General features: G+C 45.8%; 3 protein-coding genes across 20 annotated transcripts in view; 2 read left to right on the forward strand and 1 right to left on the reverse strand.

Annotated features, from left to right (window-relative positions):
- The first annotated feature begins 116 nt into the window (after positions 1 to 116).
- Positions 117 to 1,795, forward strand: SELENOH (selenoprotein H). The gene is made up of 4 exons (XM_019036315.4): positions 117 to 489; positions 579 to 724; positions 887 to 1,017; positions 1,620 to 1,795. The coding sequence occupies exons 1-3, from the start codon at positions 122 to 124 to the stop codon at positions 985 to 987; spliced, it is 615 nt and encodes a 204-aa protein (XP_018891860.3). The 5' UTR covers positions 117 to 121; the 3' UTR covers positions 988 to 1,017; positions 1,620 to 1,795.
- Positions 1,796 to 2,267: 472 nt separating this feature from the next.
- On the reverse strand, positions 2,268 to 12,010 carry BTBD18 (BTB domain containing 18). 3 transcript variants are annotated; one of them, XM_055356155.2, is made up of 4 exons: positions 11,450 to 11,991; positions 10,916 to 10,991; positions 9,849 to 10,020; positions 2,268 to 4,900 (listed from the first exon to the last, which is right to left on the reverse strand). In XM_055356155.2, the coding sequence occupies exons 3-4, from the start codon at positions 9,970 to 9,972 to the stop codon at positions 2,886 to 2,888; spliced, it is 2,139 nt and encodes a 712-aa protein (XP_055212130.2). In that variant the 5' UTR covers positions 9,973 to 10,020; positions 10,916 to 10,991; positions 11,450 to 11,991; the 3' UTR covers positions 2,268 to 2,885. The 3 variants fall into 3 exon arrangements, with proteins under 3 accessions (XP_055212130.2, XP_055212131.2, XP_063567298.1); XM_055356156.2 differs by lacking the exon at positions 10,916 to 10,991 and having other exon boundaries at positions 11,450 to 12,010; XM_063711228.1 differs by lacking the exon at positions 11,450 to 11,991 and having other exon boundaries at positions 10,916 to 11,295.
- Positions 12,011 to 12,082: 72 nt separating this feature from the next.
- The window catches only part of CTNND1 (catenin delta 1), a 69,123-nt gene continuing 54,951 nt past the window's right edge, over positions 12,083 to 26,254 (forward strand). For 4 of the 16 annotated variants that reach the window (XM_063711214.1, XM_063711215.1, XM_063711216.1 and 1 more), the window contains exon 1: positions 24,151 to 24,466. Coding sequence is in view for 4 of the 16 variants with exons in the window: in XM_019036319.4 (XP_018891864.2) it covers positions 12,135 to 12,211 (77 nt within the window). In the remaining 12 variants the exon portion in view is untranslated. Of the gene's footprint in view, positions 12,212 to 24,149; positions 24,467 to 26,254 lie in introns of those variants that run through there. The other 12 variants (XM_063711219.1, XM_063711220.1, XM_063711221.1 and 9 more) reach the window with 8 other exon arrangements.

A 26,254-nucleotide genomic window follows, 5' to 3' on the forward strand; every position in this document is an offset into this window, starting at 1 on the left:
TTAGCGCCACGCAAAGGTACAGAAAAGACTGCGCAAAGCGAGGCTAGCAGTCGGACCTAGTCTCCGCCCCTTCCTGCTGTGTTCACCATCCCAGCGTCCCCTGTCCCCTCCACCCGAAGGGATGGATGGTTCCGTCAGGCGCTTCCCGCACCTCCCCGCTCCCTGCTTGCAAAGTGGTTGTGCCCCAAGGTCCGCCTCCAGGCCACGTGGGTGCTGCGGCCAAGCTTTCCCTTCCTTGGAGAGAGGTTTCCGCTGTACGAGCGGAGCTTCCGGGCTGCGCTCCTCGCTGCCCAGTTTCCGCTCAGTGGTCGCGTCTCCGCCCCCCACCCACCAGTCCCGCTGCATTCTCGGCCGGGCTCCAGGCGCCATGGCTCCTCGCGGGAGGAAGCGTAAGGCTGAGGCCGCGGTGGTCGCCGTAGCCGAGAAGCGAGAGAAGCTGGCGAACGGCGGGGAAGGAATGGAGGAGGCGACCGTTGTTATCGAGCATTGGTGAGGGGCCTGGAGAGTAACGGGAGAGAGGGAACAGTGGCGCCGCGGGGCCAGGGGCCCCGGTTTCTAATCTCTCCGTCTCTCCCTAGCACTAGCTGACGCGTCTATGGGCGCAACGCCGCGGCCCTGAGCCAGGCGCTGCGCCTGGAGGCCCCAGAGCTTCCAGTAAAGGTGAACCCGACGAAGCCCCGGAGGGGCAGCTTCGAGGTGACGCTGCTGCGCCCGGACGGCAGCAGTGAGTGGGGACGTGGATGTGGGGGAGAGGGACGTGGGGGAAAGGGACGTGGGTTCCGAAGACAGGAAGCGCTATTCGTAGAAACCACGGCAGTCTCATGACTTCAGAGACGTGCTCGTGGGTTCCGAAGTATTGTAACTTCGCTTCATTCTGGCCTTTCAGGTGCGGAGCTCTGGACTGGGATTAAGAAGGGGCCCCCACGCAAACTCAAATTCCCTGAGCCTCAAGAGGTGGTGGAAGAGTTGAAGAAGTACCTGTCGTAGGGAGATTTGGGTAGAAGCCCTCATGCTGAGGTTTGAAATGGGAAGTGGGGGGCGCGACCGCTGTTGAGGAAGAGAAGGCATTGATCTTGGTGTGGCTACAAGTACCCACCTGGCGTGGGTAGCTCACGCCTGCAATCCCAGCACTCTGGGAGGTCGAGGCAGGAGTGGATGGCCAACACAGGGAGACCCTATTTGAAAACAAAAAAAAGACACAATATTGTTTTCTGTCTAGTGTGCCCTAAGTGGAATTTATGTCCTTTGGGAGACTGTAGTTGACTGTTGCCCTGGGGGTATGGACAAGTTTTCCATTTGGAAGTTTATTTCATGTTACTTCATTTATGCTTATCCCTACACTCTTCTGTTTGGTTCTTGGGTGTTCTGTTACTGTCCCGTGTTAACACTGCACTACAATACCATTAAATTTGGTTACAAGGATTTTGACCTTGTCTTTGTCCCTAGTGCTTCATACAGTGCTTTGGCATGTTGTTCTGCACTTATTATGTTGAGTGAGATTTGGAGGAAGGATGGAGCTTCAGGGTTTGTGAGTTCAAGGGTTGGGGAACATGTCTTCCTCAGTCCTTATGATTGCCTGGATCCTTTCTCTAACCTTATTTCCCTTCTCATTTTTGCAGCTTTGTGTCCCTGGTGATGTTGGAACATTAATGATGGAACATGGCCAAACTTCAGTCATGATCCTGAAGCCATGGTTTCTTCCCTGCCAGAAATGAAGGTTCAGTTATGAGGCAACCCTCTAGTAAGGCATTGTAAAAGTTACTGGATTTGGTTTAATAAAAGTTGAAATAAAGTATTTGAGTAATAGAGTAAAACTTAATCTTAAGGGATGGACAAAGCCAGCCTTGTGGAGTTGGTAGTCCTTGTGTTTTTCATAGCCCAAGATAGCCATGTGACCTGGAACTTTAAAAAAAAAATTTTTTTTAAGAGCCAGTCTCACTTTGTCACCCACGCTGGAGTATAGTGGTGCTATCTCGGCTCACTGCAACCATTGTCTCCCAGATTCAAGCGATACTCCTGCCTCAGTCTCCTGAGTAGCTGGGATCACAGGTGCACACCACCACGCCTGGCTAATTTTTTTATTTTTATTTTTAGTAAAGGCGGCGTTTCACCATGTTGGCCAGGCTGGTCTCAAACTCCTGACCTCAAGTGATATGCCTGCCTTGACCTCCCAAAGTGCTGGGGTTACAGGCATGATGAGCCACCGCACATGGCCTGACCTGCAACTTTTAGGATCTCTGGTAAAACATGAGAAATACTTGTAAAAATTATGGGAGCAAAGTAAATAATTTATTTTTTAAAAAAGCAACTGTACTTTTTCAACTTACTTTTTGGAAGTAATGATGGAAGTACATCTTCTTGGCCCCTGCAGAGGTTTTAGCTAGACTTCCTAATACGGCAGTGAATAAGCCCCATGCTGGGTGCTGGACAGCATCCATCACTCCCACCCACTTAGTATTCCACCCAACACTGCTTCACACCTTCCTCTGGAACATTTTCTTAAACAATACCCCACCACAGAGGAGGGTGTTCTTTCTCAGCTTTTCCTAAATTACCAGTGACTGGATGCCTTATGACCTGAGAGATCTGGCCTTGGCTGTTACCTATGACCCACCAGAATTGGGGAGCACACAGTTTGTTTCAGTTGTCACTAACCAGAAAATAGATTACAGATAAGATGGTACAAGTTTATAATTTTCTATCTGTGGTACCCTTGGCTTCTGCCTGGCTTCTGAGGCTTAGGGAAGGGAGGAAGGGACCTACAAAGAGCCAGGGTACACCTGCCTCTTGTGCCGAGGGCACGTGCCAGCTTCTCTGCCAGTAAGCCTTTTGCTAGCTAACACTTCCCACCCTCCCAAGACCCCTAACCTGCCCTCCCCCCTCCACTATGTTAGTATATCTACCTCTGTTTCTGACTCTGAGGAAGGGTCAGGCCACACGGAGGGAACAGTAGTGGGTACCAGCCTCCCCTCTGCTGTCCAGTCCACCACATCAATCTCTTCCTCTTCAGAGCTGGCAGGAAGTGAGCCTAGTAGTTCAGAGTGACCAGATACCTCCTTGCCTGCCTTGGGAGAAGGGTATAATAACTCATCTGTAGTCAAGGAGACTTCCAGCCCAGTCTCCACCCAGTTTGAGCAGGGAGGTGAGAGGTCCCCATAAGACCTCTGGGGAGTATCAAGGGAGCTGACATGGAGAAGTTTGTCTTCCTGACCATCCAGTGGCTGGGAGCTGGTAATTTCAAGGTCTGGTGTCCAACGGCCTCCTACTGAAAGCACTTCACTCACCTCAGAGGGCATGACAAGGGGGCTAAGGAGCTCAGTTGGCTCTCTGTTCTCACCAGCGGGTTCCTTTTCCAATTCTGTGAGCTCCCTGGGCCAGAGTTCCATGTCTGGTAGACACCATTCTTCCCCTTCAATCCAGTTCTTTCCTGTTTCTGTCAGATGGTAGGTAGGCGTTCTGCAGCCCTCAGCCCCTGGACTCTCCAGAGACCCTATAGGTGGTTCAATGTCTGAGCCACAGAGCATGAAGTCCAGGATCTCCTCCAGCTCACTGGTGGCAGCAGCACTTGTGATTCGGTACTCCTCAGCCTCACAGGGCTGCTCCAGCAGAGCTGTGTCAAATGCATAGGGTTCTCTGCAGTCAATAGCCAACATAGGTTCCTTCTCTACCAGTTCTGGACTGGACTCAAACTCTGACTTCACCACTGGGTGGTCTGGGGAGTGGCTAGCAGAGACCAGAATGTCTTGTAGCTTAGTGCACATGGGGGAGTCCTGACACAGTTCTGTTCTAGTAGGTGACATTTCCTGCTCATTACCGGAGAATGGCTGAGTTCCTGAAGGCTCTTGGAAGTCTCCTCTGGGATCTGGGATCTGGGGGCTATCTTGAGAGTTTTTGAGAGGAGTCTCTTGTACCACTTCCCAGCAAGTCCCATTGACAATCTTCCTAAGTTTAACTCTCCCAACCTGCCCCTCCTCTGCAGAGTCTGAGTTAGGTGCCCTGACTTCAGGGCTCCGCTTCCTGCTCCCACCTGTCTTTCCCAGACCAGATGGGTTTGGGGTGCTCTGCAGAGGACTAGCTCTGCCTGGTTTTGGCTTGTCCTCTGGTGCTTCTTTATTTACACTCCTCTGCCGCCAGAGACGCCGGCCAGGGGTTGCAGGCACCGAGCTAGATCCACTTAAAATGCTGGAGGGCTTTGATGTACAGATATCAGGAGATGGCTTTGAGCGACTGAGCCTGATCTTTCTGGGCAACAGGTGTCTATCCACAGAGGGGTACAAGCTGGGTGGGGAGAGCACTGTAGGATCAAGGGCAGTGTCATTCTTGTTCTCTCTAGGCTCTTGACTATGGCTTGATGGTGAAGAGTTTTTTTCTTGTGGAGTTGGGCAGGCTCTGGCCTTCCTCTTGAGCAGAAGAGTGCCAGACAAATTGTCTGCATTCTGTCGGTTGTTCTCCTGGGGCCCCTCTTCCTTCCCCAAGGACTTCAATCTTATTGCCCCAAGAGGACAAGGAGTTTGAGTAGTAGGCAGTGGGGTGTGAGGGTGGTGGCTGGGTGTCACCACTCTGGCAGAGATTGGTGCAGCACTTGTTGGTTGTAAGCACTCTCGGTTCAGCCTTCGGCCCTGTGGGGCCTTCACCAACTTTCCACCCTCAAGCTGAAGGGATTCCAGCTCAGACACACGGAGCTGACGGGCAGCAGATAGCACATCCTGGGCTTCTTCTTGAGATACTTCCATTTCTGAGGTATACAAGAAGTCCACCAGCTTCCTAAGTGTGCTGATCTTCAGGCCACCCAGCTCTAGCACCACCTTCCGACCCTGAGCTGGCCTCTCCCGCTGCAGGCGCTCTGTGAAGAAGGGGCTGCAAGCTGACAGGATGCAGCAGTGAGCTGGAACTGCCTCACCTGAAGGGAAACCCAAATACTTTTGTTATCAGGTAGACTGGCATGTTCATGGGCTAAGCATAGACATTACTACCCAAATGTACTGCCCCTTCTTTTATTTTCCTTCCATGGGACTTCAAGTAAAAGAAAAAAATTATTCTTCTGCCTGCCTGGAACCTTCTGCCATTACCTTTTGCCTAGCTATTTTTTTTTTTTTTTTTTTTTTTGAGACAGTCTCGCTTGGTTGCCCAGGCTGGAGTGCAGTGGTGCAATCTCAGCTGACTGCAACCTCTGCCTCCCGGGTTCAAGCAATTCTCCTGTCTTAGCCTCCCGAGTAGCTGGGATTACAGGCGCATGCTGCCACGCCCAGCTAATTTTTGTATTTTTAGTAGAGACGGGGTTTCACCTTGTTGGTCAGGCAGGTCTCCTGACCTCAGGTGATCCACCCGCCTCGGCCTCCCAGAGTGCTGAGATTACAGGCGTGAGCCACTGTGTCCAGCCTGCTACCTTGTTTCTTTATTCTCAAAATCTACCTTTGTCATCACTTCCTTCAGAAAGCCTCCTGAGGCTGAGTGCAGTGCCACATGCTTGAAATCCCAACTGCTAGGTAGGCTGAAGCAGGAGAATTGCTTGAGTCCAGGACTTTGAGGCTAGCCTGGGGAACACAGTTATACCTTGTCTCCAAAAAAAAAAAAAAAAAAAGCCTTCCTCCACCCCACCACAAGTCTGAGTTAGGTGTTCCTGGGCAGAGGTACTCTGTAGCTACCATGGCACTTAGCTATCTGTATTGTAATTATCCATCTCCTTCACTAGGCTGTAACTCTGAGGACAAGGACCACGTCTGTCTTTCTCACTGAGATATATTCAGTGCCTGACACAAAATAAAGGATCATCATTTTTGCTGAATTTAATTTTACTGACTCACACAAGAGTTCAAAAACTTTTATAGAAGCAACTTGTGGTCTAACAGAAAGAGCTATGGAGGTGGATGATCTGCTGTGCTCTACCCACTGCCTACCAGGCAGTGGTCTGTTCTGAGCCACCTCATTTAATGGGTACTTCCCAGGCAATCTCACTTCGTTTCTTCCATGGCTTTAATTACAAAAGGCTTGCTGATGATTCCCAGATCCATACCTCTGCTTAGATCTCTTTCCTGAGGGAGTAAACATACCACAGCTGGCATGTCTACATATATGCCTCACAAGCACCTTCAATGCAACTTTTCCAGAAAATGAACTTATTCCCCACCCCAAAAAACCTCTCTCATTTTCTACTTCAAAGTAAGGCATCATATTCACCCAGTTGCCTGAGCTTGAAAACCAGAAGTATTTTTAATTTTCCCTCCTTTACCCATCACATCTAATTAAGTATCAGGGTTTTTTGTTTTTGTTTTTGTTTTTTTTTTTAAGGCGGAGTCTCACTCTGTGGCCCAGGCTGGAGTGCAATGGTGCGATCTCGGCTTACTGCAACCTCCGCCTCCTGGGTTCAAGTGATTCTCCTGCCTCAGCCTCCCAGGTGCCTGCCACCGCGCCTGGCTAATTTTTGTATTTTTAGTAGAGACAGGGTTTCACCATGTTGGCCAGGCTGATCTTGAACTCCTGACCTCAGGTGATCCACCCGCCTCGGCCTCCAAAAGTGCTGGGATTACAGGCGTGAGCCACCACGCCCGGCCAGGGTTGTTTTGTTTCTTGAGACAGGGTCTTGCTCTGCCAACCAGGCTGGAGCACAGTGACACAATCATAGCTCACTGCAACCTCAACCTCCTGGGCTCTGGTGATTATCTTACCTCAGCCTCTTGAGTAGCTGGGACTACAGGCATATACCACCTCAGCCAGCTAATTGTTTGTATTTTTTAATAGAAACAGGGTTTTACCATATTGCCTAGGCTGGTCTCAAACTCCTGGGCTAAAACAATCTGTCTGCCTTGGCCTCCCAAAGTGCTGGGATTGCAACTGCACCCGGCTGTTTTTATTTTTTAGAGACAAGGTCTCAGTACATTGCCTAGGCTGGTCTTGAACTCCTTGCCTCAAGTGATCCTCCTTCCTTGGCCTCCCAAAGTGCTGAGATTATAGGCATGAGCAACTGTGCCCAGCCTCTAATTAAATATCAGGTTTTTTTAAAGCTAATATTTGTTGAGTCATTATGTGCCATCAGGCATTGTTCTAAGTGTTTTACCAATATTAATTTATTTAATCTTCACTGTAACTCTGTAAAGTAGCTACTGTTATTATAAATGAGTAAACTGAGGCATAGTTAAGTAACATGCTTACAACTGCAAAGTAGCAGGGACAAGATATGAATTCAAGGCCGGGCACAGTGGCTCAAACGTGTAATCCTAGCACTTTGGGAGACTGAGGCGGGAGGATCACTTGAGCACAAGAGTTTGAGACTAACCTGGGCAAAACAGTGAGACCTTGTCTCTAAAAAGAAAAAAAAGAAAAAAAAAAAAAAGAATTTGAGCCAGAAAGTCTGGCTACAGAGTCTATGCCCTTAACCACTTCAGCAGCTTTTGTAAACTCTCTTTAATAGCTCATATTTTTATCTTCTCAATGCCTTAATTCAGGCCATCATCATCCCCTCTCTCCTGGATTATGAAACAGCTGCCTATCTAGGCTCAGTAACCAATAATGGCTGAATGTTGTTTCTAAACAACAAGCTGAATGTTGTTTCTAAACAACAAGCTGAATGTTGTTTCTAAAGCAGGTATTAGATTATAACCTCCTACATAAAACTGTTCAGTATGTTTCCCAGTGTCCTGAAATACCTACTTCCTTTGTATGACACTTCAGACCTCACATGTTTACTAATTTCTCTTTTCCTCTCTGGTCAATACATGTTTTATAGTCTGCTCTAATAATAACAAACAAACCCGTGGTCACATCTCTGAACCTGTATACGTGCTGCTGTCTGCCAGGAAAAATCTTTCCCTGCTTCCTCCCACTTGTTTGTCTTTCAGATCTCACCTAAGGGGTTATTCCAAGAAAAGTTCCCTAACCCTTGTCTCCCAGTCTCCTCAAGTCTGTGAAGGATGTTCCTATTTTATCCTCCTAAGTCTGCCTATACTTACCCAATTATATTTTTAATATATTGCACAGTTACTTGAATGCACTGGATTTTTGAATGTCTTCCCCTTATAAGATTTCCTTAAGAAGAGGAACTTTTGTATGACCACGGTAGCAGTGTTTAGCATACAACAGGCAACTGATACTTTTTTCTTTATTTGGAATTAAATAGTCAATCTCAACTCTGCACTTACTAAGAGAAGCAGCAGGCAAATCACTTAACTGTAGTCCTCAACTCATTCATATGTAGAATTGGAACCATATAGCTAAGGCTTCTCTTACAAGACTGTTAGAATCAGATGAGACATGGCCGGGTGCTGTGGCTCACACCTGTAATCCCAGCACTTTGAGAGGCCAAGGCAGGTGGATCACCTGAGGTCAGGAGTTCAAGACCAGCCTGGCCAACATGGTGAAACCCGGTCTCTATTAAAAAATACAAAAATTAGCCGGGTGTGGTGGCATATCCCTGTAATCCCAGCTACTCAGGAGACTGAGGGAGGAGAATCGCTTGAACCCAGAAGAAGGCAGAGACAGCAGTGAGCTGAGACCGCGCAATTGCACTTCAGCCTGGGCGACAGCGCAAGAATCTCAAAAAAAAAAAAAAAAAAATCAAATGAGACACTATACTGTATGTAATCCACAAACTGTAGAGTGGTATACAATATTGGTTATCATAATTATTTTTTATAAATGAAGACATTGAGCCCCAGAGAGATGAAGTTACCTGCCCATTTCTTGGGCCTTTATATATCAGGATCTACTTAGTAACTCTGACTCCTAATCTTGGGCCTTGTTCATTATATATCAGGGTCTACTTTATGCTGAATTAACATTTCCAGTGTGAAGTGAAGGGGTGGAAATAACCTATACATTTTTAGTTATAGCAACAAACAACAAAAGTCATCAATTTGAAGATTAAAGAAATTAAGCAGGCCGGGCAACGTGGCTCACGCCTGTAATCCCAGCACTTTGGGAGGCTGAGGCAGGTGAATCATGAGGTCAGGAGTTCGAGACCAGTCTGGCCAACATAGTGAAACCCCATCTCTACTAAAAATACAAAAAATTTTCCGGGTGTGGTGGCACGCACCTGTAGTCCCAGCTACTCGGGAGGCTGAGGCGGCAGAATCACTTGAACGCAGGAGGTGGAGGTTGCAGTGAGCCGAGACCGTGCCATTGCACTCCGGCCTGGGAGACAGAGTGAGACTCTGTCTCAAAAACAAAACAACAACAAAAAAAAAAGAAAATGGGAAAAGGGTCGGACGTGGTGGCTCACGCCTATAATCCCAGCACTTTGGCAAGCCGAGGCGGGTGGATCACTTGAGGCCAGGAGTTTGAGACCAGCCTGGCCATCATGGCAAAACCTCATCTCTACTAAAAATACAAAAATTAGCTGGGCGTAGTGGCGCATGCCTGTAATCTCAGCTACTTGAGAAGGCTAAGGCATGAGAATCACTTGAACCCAGGAGGTGGAGGTTGCAGGGAGCTGTGATTGGGCCACCACACTCCTGCCTGGGCAAGAGAGTGAGACTCTCAAAAAAAGGAAAACATAATAGTATCATCTAACACATATTGTGGTTAGTATATTAAAAGCACTATTCTAAGTGCTTACCCACATTAACTCTTAATCTTTACAACCATCCCATTGGAATATTATCCATGTTATATAGAATATATCTGCTTATAAAACTTTACAATTAGATTCATTATTTAAGAGAAAGAAGCAAAGTCACAATTTCACTCTTGAAAACAGTAGTAATTGTCCTAGAAACAAACAGCCCTTTACCAAATAGTTTACAGTGGTCATAGGCAGTAATATTTTGCTGATTTTGTCCTTTACCCTCTGGCCCTGAACTCATTTTATCTTATTCTATGGTGAGTTTTCAGTTGAATTCCGACCACTCTCTTACCTTCTGCCTGCAGAAGGACATCACAGAACACATCACTCTGCTGCTGGTGATGAAGCTGCAGAAAAGCTAACCTGAGGAACCGGGGGTTCCTGTATAGGATTTTGGGACTGGCAGGAGAGCACATGTTGGCAAGAGTCTTAACAAACCTTCTAGGTTTTCACAGATCAGACTCCTGTAGGTGAGATAATACATTTCAGAGGCATGGTTACATCTAATTTGTTTTTTGTCTTTGAAATGGCAGGGGAATTTTGAAAGTGAGAGATAATAGTATGAGTTGAGGAAACATCAGCCCAGAAATTGTGCCAAGGATATCTCAAGAAAGAAAATTATCATAGTGGTTACATGTGGGAGCTCAGAAATAAGCCTAGGTTTGGGTCTTGGCTCTATTTATTAGCTTGGCTGTATAATCTCACACAGGTGACCTAACTTCTCTGAGTCTCACTTTCCTATCCATGAAATAGAATAATAGTACTTACCTTGTAGGGTTGTTTTAAAGATTAAATGAGTCAGTGAAGGTAAAGTCGCTTAGCACAGTGAGTGCCTGGCACAAAATAACTACCAAGCCCCAAATGGTAACTATTATTATCCTTCAACCTTCCTCATTTCCATTACCACTGAGACTCAACTGCTACAATGCTGACTACTTATATTCTTCCTGAGCACCACATCCCAGCTCCATAGGTATAATCTTCAATTTAATACTTTTAAGGAAACATTACTGGGTATAAAATTATCTCTAGTAAGTCGTATGCGCCTTTTCTCTGAGCTCACTGTATCACACTAACCAGCAGAGGGTGCACAATAAAGAAGAGAAGCCTCTGACTCTGCGGGAAGGTCTCTCACAGAACCAAGGACATTGCCACCCTTGGCTGGGTGTATACTTGACCAAAGCGAGCCTGACTGACCCTGGTAGTAGGCCAAGAATTTGGCCTTTACGTTTGTATAGTTAATTACCAGGCTAACAATGCAGCAAGGATAGTTAAGCATTTTACCCCTCCCAAAACAAACTGAGTATTCTGACTTCAGGCTTATGTCCAGCTTTTTAGCTCCGAAACCCCCCCACTCACTGCACAGCTGTGTTCCTTTCCTGGAATGCAGTTTTCTATCAGGTAGCACTGAGGGTCCGAACAGTTCACGTCAAAACTATCAGGAAAGAAGAATGAAAAGGTAAATTAAGAGAAGGCAGGCTTGGCCGGGCGGGGTGGCTCACGCCTGTAATCCCAGCACTTTGGGAGGCCGAGGCGGGTGGATCACCTGAGGTTAGGAGTTTGAGACCAGCCTGGCCAACATGGTGACTCCCCGTCTCTACTAAAATATGAAAATTAGCCGGGCGTGGTGGCAGGCGCCTGTAATCCCAGCTACTCAGGAGATTGAGGTGGGAGAATCGCTTGAACCTGGGAGGCAGAGGTTGTAGATAGAGCCACTGCACTCCAGCCTGGGCGACAGAGCGAGACTCCGTCTCAAAAAAAAAAAAAAAAAAAAAAAAAAAAAAAAAATTCCCATCCCAGTGAGAGAGATGTGGATGGAGGATGGCAGCTGTTGCAAGGGCCCTGGGGAAGCTTCTCAATCCACGAGAGCCTGGCCTTGCCCCCAGACCCAACCTGAAATAGCTTTTAGGTAGACTTTGCTCCTGTTGCCTTCTCTGTGCTTGTCCTCTGTCCAGCCTGCCTTGCTTCCTCTCAATGTTCAGCGTTGAGTCAGGAGGCTGAGCAAAGATGCGCAGGTGGGCCAACGGCTGAGTGCTTCACCTCCCCGTCCAGAAGCAAGGGAATCGGTGTTGGCGGAGAAAGCAGGGCTTCAGGCAGAGCCCTGCAGAGCGGCGTGGCCCGCACGCTTGGGCGCCCTGGCCCAACTCCTTTGAAGAAAGACTCCTAGGCGCGAGGGTTTCTGGGAATGGACCGTGGGGATCCGGGAGGCCCAAAGTCAGGACTTCCCGTCACGGCCACCTCCGCCAGCATAGACTTTGCAGGCAGCCCCTGGCGCCCTTGTATCCCTGAGGGCCTCAGCACCCACATGCACTGGGTGGTAGTGATAGCGAGGGTTGTAAGGCCACGCGGCCAGCGCCACACACCTCGTGCCACCGTCCCAGCGCGCTGCGCGTCGCAGAGCCCTACGCCCCTCCTCCTCCCGAGTCCTCGGGCCTACGTCGTCCGGCATACGTCATCCCCATTGGCCGAAGGCTCCCAGGAGAACCAATCAGAGCAGGAGGAGCGCTTTGGGCGGGAGGCTAAGTCTCGAGGGACTTGAGGGCTGAGGGAAGATGGCTGGGCTGCAACAGGCAGGGGGATGGGCCCGTTAGGGAGGAATTCTTGTGAAAGCCGTCGTCTGCCTCAGCACTCGATGAAAACACACCGAAAAAGAGGGTAGGGATGCTGTAGTAGAGCAGGCGCCAAGGCGGTTAAGGGTCATGTCCGTCTTCCCCTTGAAGAGGCAGTAGATGCCCTTGGCTCTGCCTGGAGCGCTCCATGCTTCGTGGAGGAAGTCTCTGGATGGCTCTGGTAACACCGGGTCCCCCATATGGCTAATTTAGAAATCTCCTAAGACCGAAGATGTTATGGAATAAGGTCCTTTGGCAGTTTCTGAATTCAGTTTCTTCACTGATTCCACTCCAACCCCAAATCTTGGAGAACTAATGACCCAGGGGTTTTGCAGAAATTCCCCCCCCCCGCCCCCGCGAACGGTCTCCATTATCGTTACAGAGATGATTTTTAAAAAAATGTTAATTAGGCCTGGCGCGGTGGTTCACGCCTGTAATCCCAGGACTTTGGGAGGCTGAGGGGGGCGGATCACGAGGTCAGGAGTTAGAGACCAGCCTGGCCAACATGGTGAAACCCCGTCTCTACAAAAATACAAAAAATTAGCCGGGCCTGGTGGCGCGTGCTGTAATCCCAGCAACTCGGGAGGCTGAGGCAGGAGAATCGTTTGAACCCGGGAGGCAGAGGTTTCAGTGAGCCGAGATGACGCCACTGCACTCCAGCCTGGGTGACAGAGCAAGACTCAGTCTCAGAAAAAAAAAAAAAAAAAGGTAATTAATGTTGCCCAGGATGTGACGCGATCCCGGCTCACTGCAGCCTCGACCTCTGGAGCTCCAGCAATCCTTCCACCTCAGCCTCCCAAGTAGCTGGGGCTATAGGCAAGTGCCACCATGCCTGGCTGATTTAATTGTTTTTCTTTTATTTATTTTTTCTTTTTTTTTTTTTTTTTTTGGAAACATAGTTCCGCTCTTCTTGTCCACGCTGGAGTGCAAGGCATGATCTTGGCTCACTGCAACTTCCACCTCAGGGTTCAAGCAATTCTCCTGCCTCAGCATCCTGAGTAGCTGGGATTACAGGCATGCGCCACCATGCCCAGCTAAGTTTTGTATTTTTAGTAGAGACAGGGTTACACCATGTTGGCCAGGCTGGTCTCGATCTCCTGACCTCAGGTGATCCACCCACCCTGGCCTCCCAAAGTGCTGGCATTACAGGCGTGAGCTACCGCACTTGGACTGATTTTCTTTTTCTTCTTCTTCTCTTTCTTTTTCCCCTTCCCTCCCTCCCTCCCTTGTTTCCTTCCTCCTTTCTCTTGTTCTCTTCTTTTTCTTTTCTTTTCCCTTCTCTCCTTCCCTCCCTCCCTTCCTCCCTTCCTTCTTTCTGCCTTCTTTCTCTTGTTTGCTTTGTTTCCTTTCTTTTCCCTCCCTCCCTTCCCCTCTCCCCTCCCCCTCCCTCCCTCCCTCCCTTCCTTCCTTCCTTCTGTCTTTCTCTTGTTCGCTTTCTTTCCTTTTTTTCTTTTCCCTCCCTCCCTTCCCCTCTCCCCTCCCCCTCCTTCCCTTCCTTCCTTCCTTCCTTCCTTCTGTCTTTCTCTTGTTCGCTTTCTTTCCTTTTTTCTTTTCCCTCCCTCCCTTCCCCTCCCCTCCCCCTCCCTCCCTTCCTTCCTTCTTTCTCTTTCTCTTGTTCGCTTTCTTTCCTTTCTTTTTCTTTTCCCTCCCTCCCCTCCCCTCCTCTGTCCCCTCTCTCCCTCCCTTCCTTTTTTTTCTTCTTTCTTCCGTGTGTTCTTTCTTTCGTTCATTCTTTCTTTCATTCTTTCGCTGTTTTTGTTCTTTTTTTTCTTTTTTAAAAGAGAGACAGGGTCGGCCAGGTGCGGTGGTTCACGCCTGTAATCCCAGCACTTTGGGAGGCCAAGGCGGGTGGATCATGAGGTCAGGGGTTTGAGACTAGCCTGGCCAACATGATGAAGCCCTGTCTCTACTAAAAATAAAAAAATTAGCTGAGCATGGTGGCATACATTGGGGTGGCTACTGGGGCGGCTGAGCCAGGAGAATGGCTTGAACCCAGGAGGCAGAGGTTGGAATGAGCTGAGATCATGCCACTGCACTCCAGCCTGGGTGACAGAGCAAGATTCTGTCTCAAAAAAAAAAAAAAAAATAGAGGCAGGGTCTCTCTATGTTGCCCGGGCTGGTCTCAAACTCCTGGGCTCACTCGATCCTCCCACCTTGGCCTCCCAAACTGCCGGCATTACAGGCATGAGCCACCGAGCCCAGACCAGAGACAATTTATTTAGCCCAGTTCCTGACTGGAATCAGCTGTTTTCAGGGATGATACTAAAAATTGAATTATCTCAAGATTTTTTTTTTTTTTTGAGACAGAGTCTCCCTCTGTTGCCCAGGCTGGAGTGCAGTGGCACCATCTTGGCTCACTGCAGCTTCTGCCTCCTGGGTTCAAGCAATTCTCCAGCCTCCAAGTAGCTGGGATTACAGGCACTCACCACCATGCCCAGCTAATTTTTGTATTTTTAGTAGAGATAGGGTTTCACCATGTTGGCCCGGCTGGTCTCAAACTCCTGACATCAGGTGATCCGTCCGCCTCGGCTTCCCAAAGTGCTGGGATTACAGGCGTGAGCTACTGTGCCTGGCCTAATTATCTCAAGATTAAATATTTACAGAGAATGCCAACCCATGGTATAATTCTGGACAGCAGTTCTTTCCCCTGTGTATGTTAGGACCTGGGCCGTGGCTTCAGTTATTGCCCCTCAGTAGATGCTCTGTGATGTCTAGCTCTGGGTGAGAATGGCTGAAACCAAAGCCGCTGGTGACAAAGTGGGGTGAATTGAAATGAACCAGCTCCCACTGAGGCCAACTGGAGGTAGAAAGGAAGAAAAATGCCTAAGACAAGGGGAACGTGCAAAGGGACAAAACATAGAGGGGTGAGGGTACAGTGTGCCCAAATGTCTTTATTGATATCTAACACCTTTTCGAAAAGGATTTGAGGTTGTTGGTGGAAATGGTGGTGTGGGGAGTGCATTTCCAAGTCAAGTACTATTTCCCCTATGCTGAGGCCTGTGATGTTGAGATGGAGAAAGAAACAAAGAACAGAAAACATTTTTGGTTGCCATTGTCTTACTTTGAAGAAGAAGCAATTAGTGAAAGACATAAAACTTAGCAGAAGGAGGACAGATTTTAGATGTTGTCAGTAGCAGCAACAACAGCACCACACACACACACACACACACACGTAAACAAGCAAGGAAAACAAAAGAGAAGGCAGAACAACCCTTGTTTATGGCATCTGTTACTATAGAATCAGGACTTGATTGGGCAGGTAGAGTACCAGTATAGATGATTCTGTGGAGGTGTAAGGAAACTATAAATGTATGTCTTCTCATTAATATATTGCCATGATGATTAAATTAATTTTCAAGAAGTGGAGAGGACTTCTTATTTTTTTAATCTAACATCATTTTAGTTAAATCTTGTGTTGGTAGAATTTCTTAATGCGGTCAAGGTGGCTCAGGCTGGTAATCCCAGCACTTTGGGAGGCTGAGGCAGGCAGATCACTTGAGGTCAGGAGTTTGGGACCAGCCTGGCCAACATGGCGAAACCCTGTCTTTACTAAAAATACAAAAATTAGCCAGACATAGTGGTGGGCACCTATAATCCCAGCTACTCGGGAGGCTGAGGCAGGAGAATTGGCATGAGCCAAGTAGGTGGAGGTTGCAGTGAGCTGACATCACACCACTGCACTCCAGCCTAGGCAACAGAGCAAAAAAAAAAAAAAAAAGAAAGGTAAAAAGAACTTCTAAAGGGATTGATAAATGGCCATCCTATCCAGGGCTTCAAAAATGACAAACTTTGATTGTAATGTGTAACCACCAGAGGGTGGAAAGGAGTAAAAATATTTTGTTTTTCTTTGTATGGATAACCAGTGGGGTTTTTGGAGTTGAATTTTTAAAATTTCTTCTTGGCATTTATAGTTTTAGCCTATTTTATTTTATTATTTATTATTTTATTTATTTTTGAGACAGAGTCTCACTCTGTCGCCCAGGCTGGAGTGCAGGCGCAATCTTGGCTCACTGCAACCTCCACCTCCTGGGTTCAAGCAATTCTCCTGTCTCAGCCTCCCGAGTAGCTGGGACTACAGGTGCAACACCACACCTGGCTAATTTTTTTTTTTTTTTAGTAGAGATGAAGTTTCAGCATATTGGTCAGGCTGGTTGGGAACTCCTGACCTCTGGTGATCCACCTGCCTTGACCTCCCAAAGGCTGGGATTAGAGGTGTGAGCTACTGCACCCAGCCTTATTTTATTTTTGAGACAGGGTCTCACTTTGTGGTCACCTAGGCTGGAGTGCAGTGGCACAAACACAGCTCACTGCAGCCTTGAACTCCTGGGCTTAAGCAATCCGCCTACCTCAGCCTCCCAAATTAGCTGGGACCACAGGTGTGCACCACTATGCCCCACTAATTTTTTTTTTTTTAAGTTTTTTTTTGTAGAGATAAGGGTCTTGCATTGTTTCCTAGGCTGGTCTTGAACTCCTGGGCTTAAACAATCCTTCTGCCTTGGCCTCCAAAATGCAGGGATTACAGGCATTAGCCACTGTACCTGGCTGTTTTAGTCTATTTTAGAACTAGAATCATCACAGCACAACACTCTGCCCTATATAATAATTTTAATATTTCTTTTTTAAACACACTTTTTTTTTCCTCTGTTGGCTTTTTCCTAATCTTTCACCATTTTATGGTATCTTGTTTTTCTGGTTTTGTTTGTGGTAATGATTGTAGATGGGGACATTAAACTTTGAGGCTGTAAAACTGAGCACGGAGTGTAATATTCCATGCATCAAAACAAAAGAAAAAAAGAAAGAAAAAAAATAAAACAATCCTGTATGTCTAAAATGTATCTTCTATCTATTTCTCTCCATTTTTACTGCTGCCCTAATCCAAGTCCCTATCACTGCAGCTTGACCAGTACAATGGCCTTTAAACTCCTCTTGGGCCAGGCATAGTAGCTCACATCTGTAATCATGGCACTTTGGGAGGCCAAGGCAAGCAGATCACTTGAGGTCAGGAGTTTGAGACTAGCCTGGCCAACGTGGCAAAACCCAGTCTCTACTAAAAATACAGAAATTAGCTGGGTGTGGTGGTTCATGCCTGTAATCCCAGCTACTGGGGAGGCTGAGGCAGAAGAATCGCTTGCACCCAGGAAGTGGAGGTTATAGTCAGCTGAGATGGCACCACTGCACTCCAGCCTGGGCAGCAGAGTGAGACTGTCTCAAAAAAATAAAAAAATAAAAATAAATAAATAAATAAATTAACTTGTCTTGCTTTCACTCTTATCCCTCTTTAATCTATTTTTGCATAAATCCATCAGACCATTTCTTTCTTTCTTTTTTTTTTTTTTTTTTTTGAGACAGAGTCTGGCTGTGTCGCCCAGGATGGAGTGCAGTGGTGTGATCTCGGCTCACTGCAACCTCCACCTCCCGGGTTCAAGCAATTCTCTGCCTCAGCCTCTTGAGTAGCTGGGATTACAGGTTCCTGCTGCCACGCCCAGGTAACTTTTTTGTATTTTTAGTAGAGACGGGGTTTCACCATCTTGGCCAAGCTGGTCTTGAACTCCTGACCTCATGATTCACTTGCCTCGGCCTCCCAAAGTGCTGGGATTACAGGCGTGAGCCATGGTGCCCGGCTGCTCAATTCTTTCTTTTTTTATTTTGGAGATAGGGTTGCACTCTGTCACCCAGGCTGGAGTGCAGTGGCCTGATCACGGCTCATTACAGTCTGGAACTCCTGGGTTCAAGTGATCCTCCCGCCTCAGCCTTCTGAGGAGCTGGATCCACAGGCTCATGCCGCCACACCTGGCTAATTATTTTTATTTTTATTTTATTTTATAGAGATGAGGTCTTGCTATTTGATAGAGATGAGGTCTTGCTATGTTGTCCAGGCTGTCTTGAACTCCTGAACTCCCGCCTCAGCCTCTCAAAGTGCTTGGATTACTGGCATGAGCTATTGCACCCACCCAGATCTTTTAAAAATGTGATCATGTAATTCTGTTTAAAACCCCCTGGCCGGGCGCGGTGGCTCATGCCTGTAATCCCAGCACTTTGGGAAGCCAAGGCAGGTGGATCACGAGGTCAGGAGTTCAAGACCAGCCTGGCCAAGATGGTGAAACCCTGTCTCTACTAAAAATACAAAAATTAGCTGGGCGTGGTGGCGGGTCCCTGTAATCCCAGCTACTTGGGAGGCTGAGGCAGGAGAATTGCTTGAACCCGGGAGGCGGAGGTTGCAGTGAGCTGAGATCATGCCACTGCACTCCAGCCTGGGCGACAGACAGAGACTCTGTCTCAAAAACAACAACAACAGCAAAAAACAAAAAAACCCCAAAACCCCCATAGGTTTTCCTCTACTTAAGAATAAAAATACAAACTTTATTCTCTGAGCTATAGAAACCTTCACAGTCTGATGATTCTCATCTATTCCTCCATCCTCCTCATTTCCAATGCTCTCTGCTGGGTCCAGTATGTTTCAGCTCCATACCTCAGGGCTTATATCTTCTTACTTACTTGGCTGCTGCTTATTTCGATTTCAACATTTTCTTTTCTTTCTTTTTTTTTTTTTTTTTTGAGATGGAGTTTCACTCTTGTTACCCAGGCTGGAGTAGTGTGATAGCACGGTCTCTGCTCACTGCAACCTCTGCCTCCCTGGTTCAAGCGATTCTTGCGCCTCAGCCTCCCAAGTAGCTGGGAATACAGGCATGCACCACAACGCCCAGCTAATTTTGTATTTGTAGTAGAGACGGGGTTTCTCCATGTTGGTCAGGCTGGTCTCGAACTCCTGATTTCATGTGATCTGCTCGCCTAGGCCTTCCACAGTGCTGTGATTACAGGCATGAGCCACCGCGCCTGGCAAATTTCAACATTTTCTTCCTTTTTTTCTGGAAACAAGGTCTCCCCTGTTGCCCAGGCTGGAGTGCAGTGGTGCAGTCATGGCTCACTGCAGCCTTAACTTCTCAGGGTCAAGTGATCCTCCCACCTCAGCCTTCTGAGTAGCTGGGACTACAGGCACACGCCACCACATGTGGCTAAAGATGTCAATTTAAATGTCACCTCTTCAGAGAGTTTGCACCTGACATCCAGTCTGGGGCAAGCCACAAGTCATTCCCATCAATCTGTTTCAAATCTACATAGTGGTGCATCTGACTTTTATTAATCCTCTCATTCTTTCCTAGAGAAAGAATTCTTTCGTATTCTCTATGAGAACAGGAAACCTGTCTAATCTTGTTATCTTTGACTTCTGGTGGAGTACCTGACTCACAGTAGGTGCTCAAAATAACCCAAGTGGAACTAGTCTTTTTGTTTTCTATTAATTGAGTGTGAACAGTTTTTCCCTCAGTCGGTGTGTATTAATGCTTATTATACTTTATTCTGAGATAGCCATTTTGGATTATTTATTGATTTATTGAGGGAGACAGGGTCTTGCTCTGTCATCCAGGCTGGAATGCAATGGTGTGATCACAGCTCACCATAGCCTCAACCTCCCAGGCTCAAGTGATCCTCCCACTTCAGCCTCCCAAGTAGCTGGAACCACAGGCTTGCACCACTACGCCTGGCTAATTTTTAATTTTTTGTAGAGACAGGTTTCCTGTTTCAGATAAATTTAAATTTTAACATCTTTTTCACCACTAAGTTATCTTTTTTGATTTGTATATAATTCTATTTTATTTTATTATTTATTTTTTGAGATGGAGTCTTTGTCACCCAGGCTAGAGTGCAGTGGTGCAATCTTGGCCCACTGCAACCTCTACCTCCTGGGTTCAAGAGATTATCCTGCCTCAGCCTCCCAAGTAGATGGGATTACAGGCACGTGCCACCACACTCGGCTAATTTTTGTATTTTTAGTGGAGAAGGGCTTTCACCATGTTGGCCATGTTGGTCTCGAACTCCTGACCTGAAGTGATCCACCTGCCTTGGCCTCCCAAAGTGCTGGGATTACAAGCATGAGCCATCACACCCGGCCTATTTTAAATGTTCATTAATTTTAAATACCTTGACCAGGCATATATAACTAGCAAGCTAAGAGACTTTATTCACTCATTTAGTTGTTGCTAAATATGAGCTACAAGGTTGAGCTCTGGGGATAGACCATGAGCAAAAAAGACACTATTCATGGAACTTTTTTTTTTTTTTTTTTTGAGACAGAGTCTCACCCTGTCACCCAGGCTGGAGTGCAATGGCACAATCTCAGCCCACTGCAACCTCTGCCTCCTGGGTTCAAGCGATTCTCCTGCCTCAGGCTCCCGAGTAGCTGGGATTACAGGTGGTGTGCCACCACGCCCGGCTAATTTTTTGTATCTTTAGTAGAGATGGGGTTTCACCATGTTGATCAGGCTGGTCTTGAACTTCTGAACTCGTGATCTGCCTGCCTCGGCCTCCCAAAGTGCTGGGATTACAGGCGTGAGCCACTGCGCCCGGCCCATGGAGCTTATCTTCTGATGGGAGAGACAGAAGTATACATACACACAAATGAAAACAAAAGAAAAAGGAAGACAAAATACTTGCAAGTTGTGAGCAGTGATGTCTTCAACAAACAAGACCAATCTGTCTGTAGAAAATCATGTAACATTCTAGTATGTGGCTTTGATCTCGGAATCAATGAATCAACAAACATTTTTGGGCTGGTTGTTTTCCTTTGGTGATTATCTTTGGCTTTTGAACTTGCTATGGAGGACTAGGAATTGATGGGGAATAGAGGTAGAAAATGTGATAAAATAAAAGGAGAAGATTTTTAGGTAATGAGGCTTAAAGGCTGTTCATATCTTTGTTATAATGTATTCATTTTCAGCTGTAGTTTATTTAAAGCCCATCAAACAAGTGCTGTAATGCATGTTTGGTTTTTCAACACTTTTGAGGAAAGTCCTTTTTGGCCACTATAGACCAAATATAGGTCTATGAGACTATAGACCATATATATAAGGGAGTGGATAATGACTACATCAGCATGATTAAAAGCACATTCATGCTGAGTTGTTGAATTCTAGTTTATCTAGGTAAAGAAAGGTCAGATTATGGTTGATAATGTGTTACTTTAATGTACTGAATGAATAAATGTGGTGCCTTCAAAGCAGATGATAGTCCCCTACCATCCCAGTCAACATACAGTAGTCCTGTTTCTAGGATTTCTCTTGACCTTTATCTTGACCATAGTGTAACGTAATAGAAAGAGCATGGGCTGTGGAGTGAGACTGGTGAGGGTTCACTTAGCCAGATGAGATCAGGCAAATTTCTTCACCTTATTGGACCTTGATTTCCTCATCTGTAGAATGGTTGTAGTACTATTTCTGTGGTCATGTTTTAGAAGTTTGAAGTACTGAGCTCAAAATACCTCTTACATGGTAGACACTTCATCATTGGTTGCTATTATTGGGCAGTGGCTCACCACTGCAGGTTTTTGGGCAGGGTAGTTACTGAATAATAAAAATAATGATAATGCATTCTTAATGAGTTTATACTATATGCCATACATTAAGAACTTTTGTTTTGAACCGGAGTCTCGCTCTGTTGCCCAGGCTGTAGTGCAGTGACACGAGCTCAGCTCACTGCCTCCCGAGTTCAAGCGATTTTCCCACCTCAGCATCCTGGGTATCTGGGACTACAGGTGTGCGCCACCACGCCTGGCTAATTTTTGTATTTTTAGTAGAGACGGGATTTTGCCCTGTTGGCTAGGCTGGTCTGGAACTCCGGAGCTCAGGTGATCCGCCTGCCTCGGCCTCCTAAAGTGCCAGGATTACAGGCTTAAACTACGGTGCCTGGCCCAAAGAACTTTTTGTGTATTTTAATTCTCACAACAGTCTTGTGAGAGAGATATAGTTATCTCCATTTTATAGTTAAGGAAACTGAGGTTCAGATTATTTAATTTGGGTCAAGATCACATAATAGTGCATATATTTGAGTAAGTGTACTTACTTACAGAGGTGGAGTTTGAAGCTAGGCAGTTTGTGAAAACCTATACTCTTAAAGTTTCATATTTCTTTCTTTTTTTTTTTTTTTGAGACGGAGTTTTGCTTTGTCACCTACACTAGAGTGCAATGGCATGATCTCGGCTCACTGCAACCTCCACTTCCTGGGTTCAAGCGATTCTCCTGCCTCAGCCTCCCGAGTAGTTGGGGTTACAGTCACCCACCACCATACTCGGCTAATTTTTGTATTTTTCGTAGAGACGGGGTTTCGCCATGTTGGGTCAGGCTGGTCTCGAACTTTTGACCTCAGGTGATCCACCCACCTTGGCCTCCCAAAGCTCTGGGATTACAGGTGTGAGCCACTGTGCCCAGCCAAGGTTTCATATTTCTATTCTAGATTTTGATAACTTCATGAAGACTCATTTGTCAGCAGTCTATAGGATAAGTTTTAGATTAGTAAGAAAGAAGAAGGAAATCTTTGATTCATTATTGTCTTTGTTTTAGTAATCAGGGAATAACCATAAAATGCTAATCTTTGTCAAGCATGTTAAAAAAAAATCCAGCCTCTGTCCATCGTGGTCTAACAGTTTAAAAATATGTCCTAACTCAGAAAAATAATACCCCAATAATCCTTTATTTAGGTCAAATGTAAAAAGAGAATGTATAAGCTAGATCATCTTAAGCTTGAAGTTCACAAAGAAATAAAATGTTCTTTTTTTTTTTTTTTTGAGACAAGAGTTTCGCTCTTATTGCCCAGGCTGTAGTGCAATGGCACAATCTCAGCTCACCGCAACCTCTGCCTCCTGGGTTCAAGCAATTCTCCTGCCTCAGCCTCCCGAGTAGCTGGGATTACAGGCATGCGCCACCACGCCCAGCTAATTTTGTATTTTTAGTAGAGACAGGGTTTCTCCATGTTGATCAGGCTGGTCTCGAACTCCTGACCTCAGGTGATCCGCCCACCTCGGCCTCCCAAAGTGCTGGGATTACAGGCGTGAGCCACCGCGCCCGGCATAAAATGTTCTTGACATGAGATTTACTTTCTTTACCTATGCTGTTATTCCCTCTAAATATATTGCTTGTTTATTGGATTTCATTTCCTCTTTCCAACAAACCCACATTATTTTGATTTGGGGACAAATTGGGAAGACAGTGATTTTCTTTAACAGCCCAGTGGATTCTGCTTCCTTCTAATTCAAAGTATGGAGATTAAAACTGTTAACAAGTCTAGGCATTAAAAAAAAATAGCTCTAGATGGGGCGTGGTGGCTCACGCCTGTAATCCCAGCACTTTGGGAGGCCGAGGCGGGTGGATCACCTGAGGTCAGGAGTTCGAGACCAGCCTGACCAACATAGAGAAACCCCGTCTCTACTAAAAATACAAAATTAGCTGGGCATGGTGGCACATGCCTGTAATCCCAGCTACTCGGGAGGCTGAGGCAGGAGAATCGCTTGAACCTGGGAGGCGGAGGTTGCGGTGAGCTGAGATCACACCATTGTACTCCAGCCTGGGCTCGAAAAACTCCATCTCAAAAAAAAAAAAAAAATAGCTCTAATGCAATTAATCCAAAACAGTGAAACTGAGTTTACCTCAGATATCCCCTACCATCCCAGTCAACATATAGTAGTCCTGTTTCTAGGATTTCTCTCTCCTTTCTTTCCCGTCTTCCTTTAGGGAAATGCTTTGGGGTAGGAAGCAACAAACCAAACAGCAGCAGGCAAGTAAAATCAGCTCTTTTCTATTTCCCCACTGGGATAGTACGGAAGAGGGAGCAAGAACTCATCATCAAAGAGAACTGAGACTTAGGCGTACCATTCTAAAAAGCCCTTGTTCCTTGTCTCCCTTCCCTCTCCCGCCCCCCTCAGCTCTGCAGTAATTCCTCAGAGATTGTACAGTCTCTCCACTTTAAATATAAATATATAAATATAAATATATATATGTATAAACTTCCCCCTGTGTCTTTCTCTCCTCTCTTTTTTTTAATTTTCTATAATAAAGTTTCCTATTGGATAAGGTCAGCTCCCTGATTTATGCCTGGTTCCTATTGGAAGCTCACAGGGGCTGACATCACTTAGGAAAGCGAAGGGGGTAGGGCTGCCAGATCAGTTTGTCACCACCCAGGCTCCCTTGCCTTTGGCTGGGTGCAACTTCCATTTTAGGTGTTGGATCTGAGGGGGAAAAAAAAGAGAGAGGGAGAGAGAGAGAAAGAAGAGCAGGAAAGATCCCGAAAGGAGGAAGAGGTGGCGAAAAATCAACTGCCCTGCTGGATTTGTCTTTCTCAGCACCTTGGCGAAGCCTTGGGTTTCTTTCTTAAAGGACTGGTTTTTAGAACTCCACATTTGAGGTGTGTGGCTTTTGAAGAAAATGTATGTACTGACGGGAAAAGGAGGATAAGCAAGTCGAATTTTTGTCTTACGGTAACCGGAGGGAATTAAAAAACGGGAGAGTCTGTTATGCTGATGAGTAACTTTTAAGCAATTATTTTTCTTTTCTACTTTCAGTACTTTGGCGGGGGAGATTTTGGTATTTTATTATATTTAAAAAGGTAAAATATACAAGACCTAGAAACAAACTTCAAGGTCTCTTTAATACAGGAAGCTGAATAGATCCAGAGGGGTAAGAGCAGGTTTGAAAATTTACATTTTGATGTGTTCTTTGATTTTATTTATTTATTTTTCTGGATTAAGCTAACATATTTCTGTTTTCAGAGCCCAAATCAAAAGTTGGTTTTTTGGCATGTTGCATGTGGGTTGGGAAAGAAATTTGTCCGTGTCGGAACCCAGTTATACCGATGGTTCTTCATATGTTTCAAACTTTTTTTTTCTTTTATCATTGGATTTGTGGAAGTGGAAAGTTGCAGGGAGCTTTGCAGTGTAAATGGTATTGTTTTTCCCCCAGAGAGTTTGAACGGCCCGTATCGGTTTCAGCCCTGCTGTTCTGGGTGGATCCCTCTTACTTTTCCAGGTGCGGTGGGTGGGAGCCTCATTCTCCTGATAGATGTAGTCTCCCTGCTTTGGCTTATAAAAGAAAACAAATGGAACCATGTTAACTGAATTGCCATCTCCTTCCTTCTAAACTACCTTTGATAGCAAAGATTTGTGGAGGTGTTTGTTAAATCTGCAAATACGATAACGTTTGGTTTATGTGTTTAAAGGGATAAGGAAATTCTAATCATGCTTTTTATTTCACCTGAGTAAAGTGGCAACACACCTGAAAATATTTTCAGCTTTTTGCACTCTGAAAGGGCCAAGGGTGGAATAAAATTAGGTTTAGAAAAACCATTTATACAAAGTTTAGTGTTTAAAATACATTTCAGAAAACAAGGGAGATTTTTATTTTTGAACCAACCTGAAAGTTGTTTTTTGGAGTTGAATTTATTGTTTAGTTAATTTACCATGAAATCTGAAATCTCTTAGAGCTGAAGGCCCATGACTGTGCTTTCATATCTTATATATAATCTTAAGATTTGTTTTGTTTTTGCAAATACATTCTTGCAAAAGTACGGATTCTAGATAATTATATAGCCAACTCATCAGTAGCTGAAAAACTAGGGTATTCTCTTCTCTTTTTGAAAATGCGAATCCGCCTGAAAATTATAGATGCTGTCCTAATTGTAACAAGATGGGCTTTAGTGTGTAAGCTGCTCATTAGCTTTAAACTGGTATGGATCTTTAATAATCTGATTTCGTTCTCCCCTCACCCCCCTGCCACAAATTTTTTTAAGACTAGACTTCCTTGAATTTCTTTTCTAGAATGAGGGTATTTCTTGAAAGACGATTTCATCCTTGTGAAGTTGTGGCTTCAGGAGGAAACAGAACTTTGTTCCTCCTTCAAATACAACCTAGGCAAAGGCTGCAGGAAATTTTTGATGTCTGAATCTCATAATTATAACAAGTACAGTTAAAAAGAAAGAAAAAATACAATGTGTATAGGCTGTTGAACTGTAGTTCTTGTTTAATATTTTCCAAATTTTCTTTCAAATGTTCTCTCTGCCTTGACTCCAGCCTGGGGAGGTTTGTTGGATCTTTAGAGTGTTGGTCATGTTGCTTCCAGAGTGTCTGTTTCCCACTCAACCTTTAGGGGGAGGGATGAGGGAATCTGAAGGAGGAGTACAAAGGCAGTTTGAAAATAGGTTCTGGATGACTGAGTGGTGGTGATTTGGGTCTAGCTTTAAATAGTGGGCTTTGTGTAGCTGAAGTGAGCAT

This window comes from Gorilla gorilla, chromosome 9, assembly GCF_029281585.2.
Source record: "Gorilla gorilla gorilla isolate KB3781 chromosome 9, NHGRI_mGorGor1-v2.1_pri, whole genome shotgun sequence".
In the NCBI taxonomy this organism is placed as follows: Eukaryota; Metazoa; Chordata; class Mammalia; order Primates; family Hominidae; genus Gorilla; species Gorilla gorilla.

What these genes read in the sequence shown, in the direction of transcription:
- BTBD18 (XM_055356156.2), bottom strand. Translation starts at nt 9,972, where the DNA reads ATGTGCTCTCCTGCCAGTCCCAAAATCCTATACAGGAACCCCCGGTTC. An exon ending in TGTCCTTCTGCAGGCAGAAG is followed by an intron (nt 4,901 to 9,848) that starts GTAAGAGAGTGG and finishes GTTTCCCTTCAG; the next exon opens with GTGAGGCAGTTCCAGCTCAC.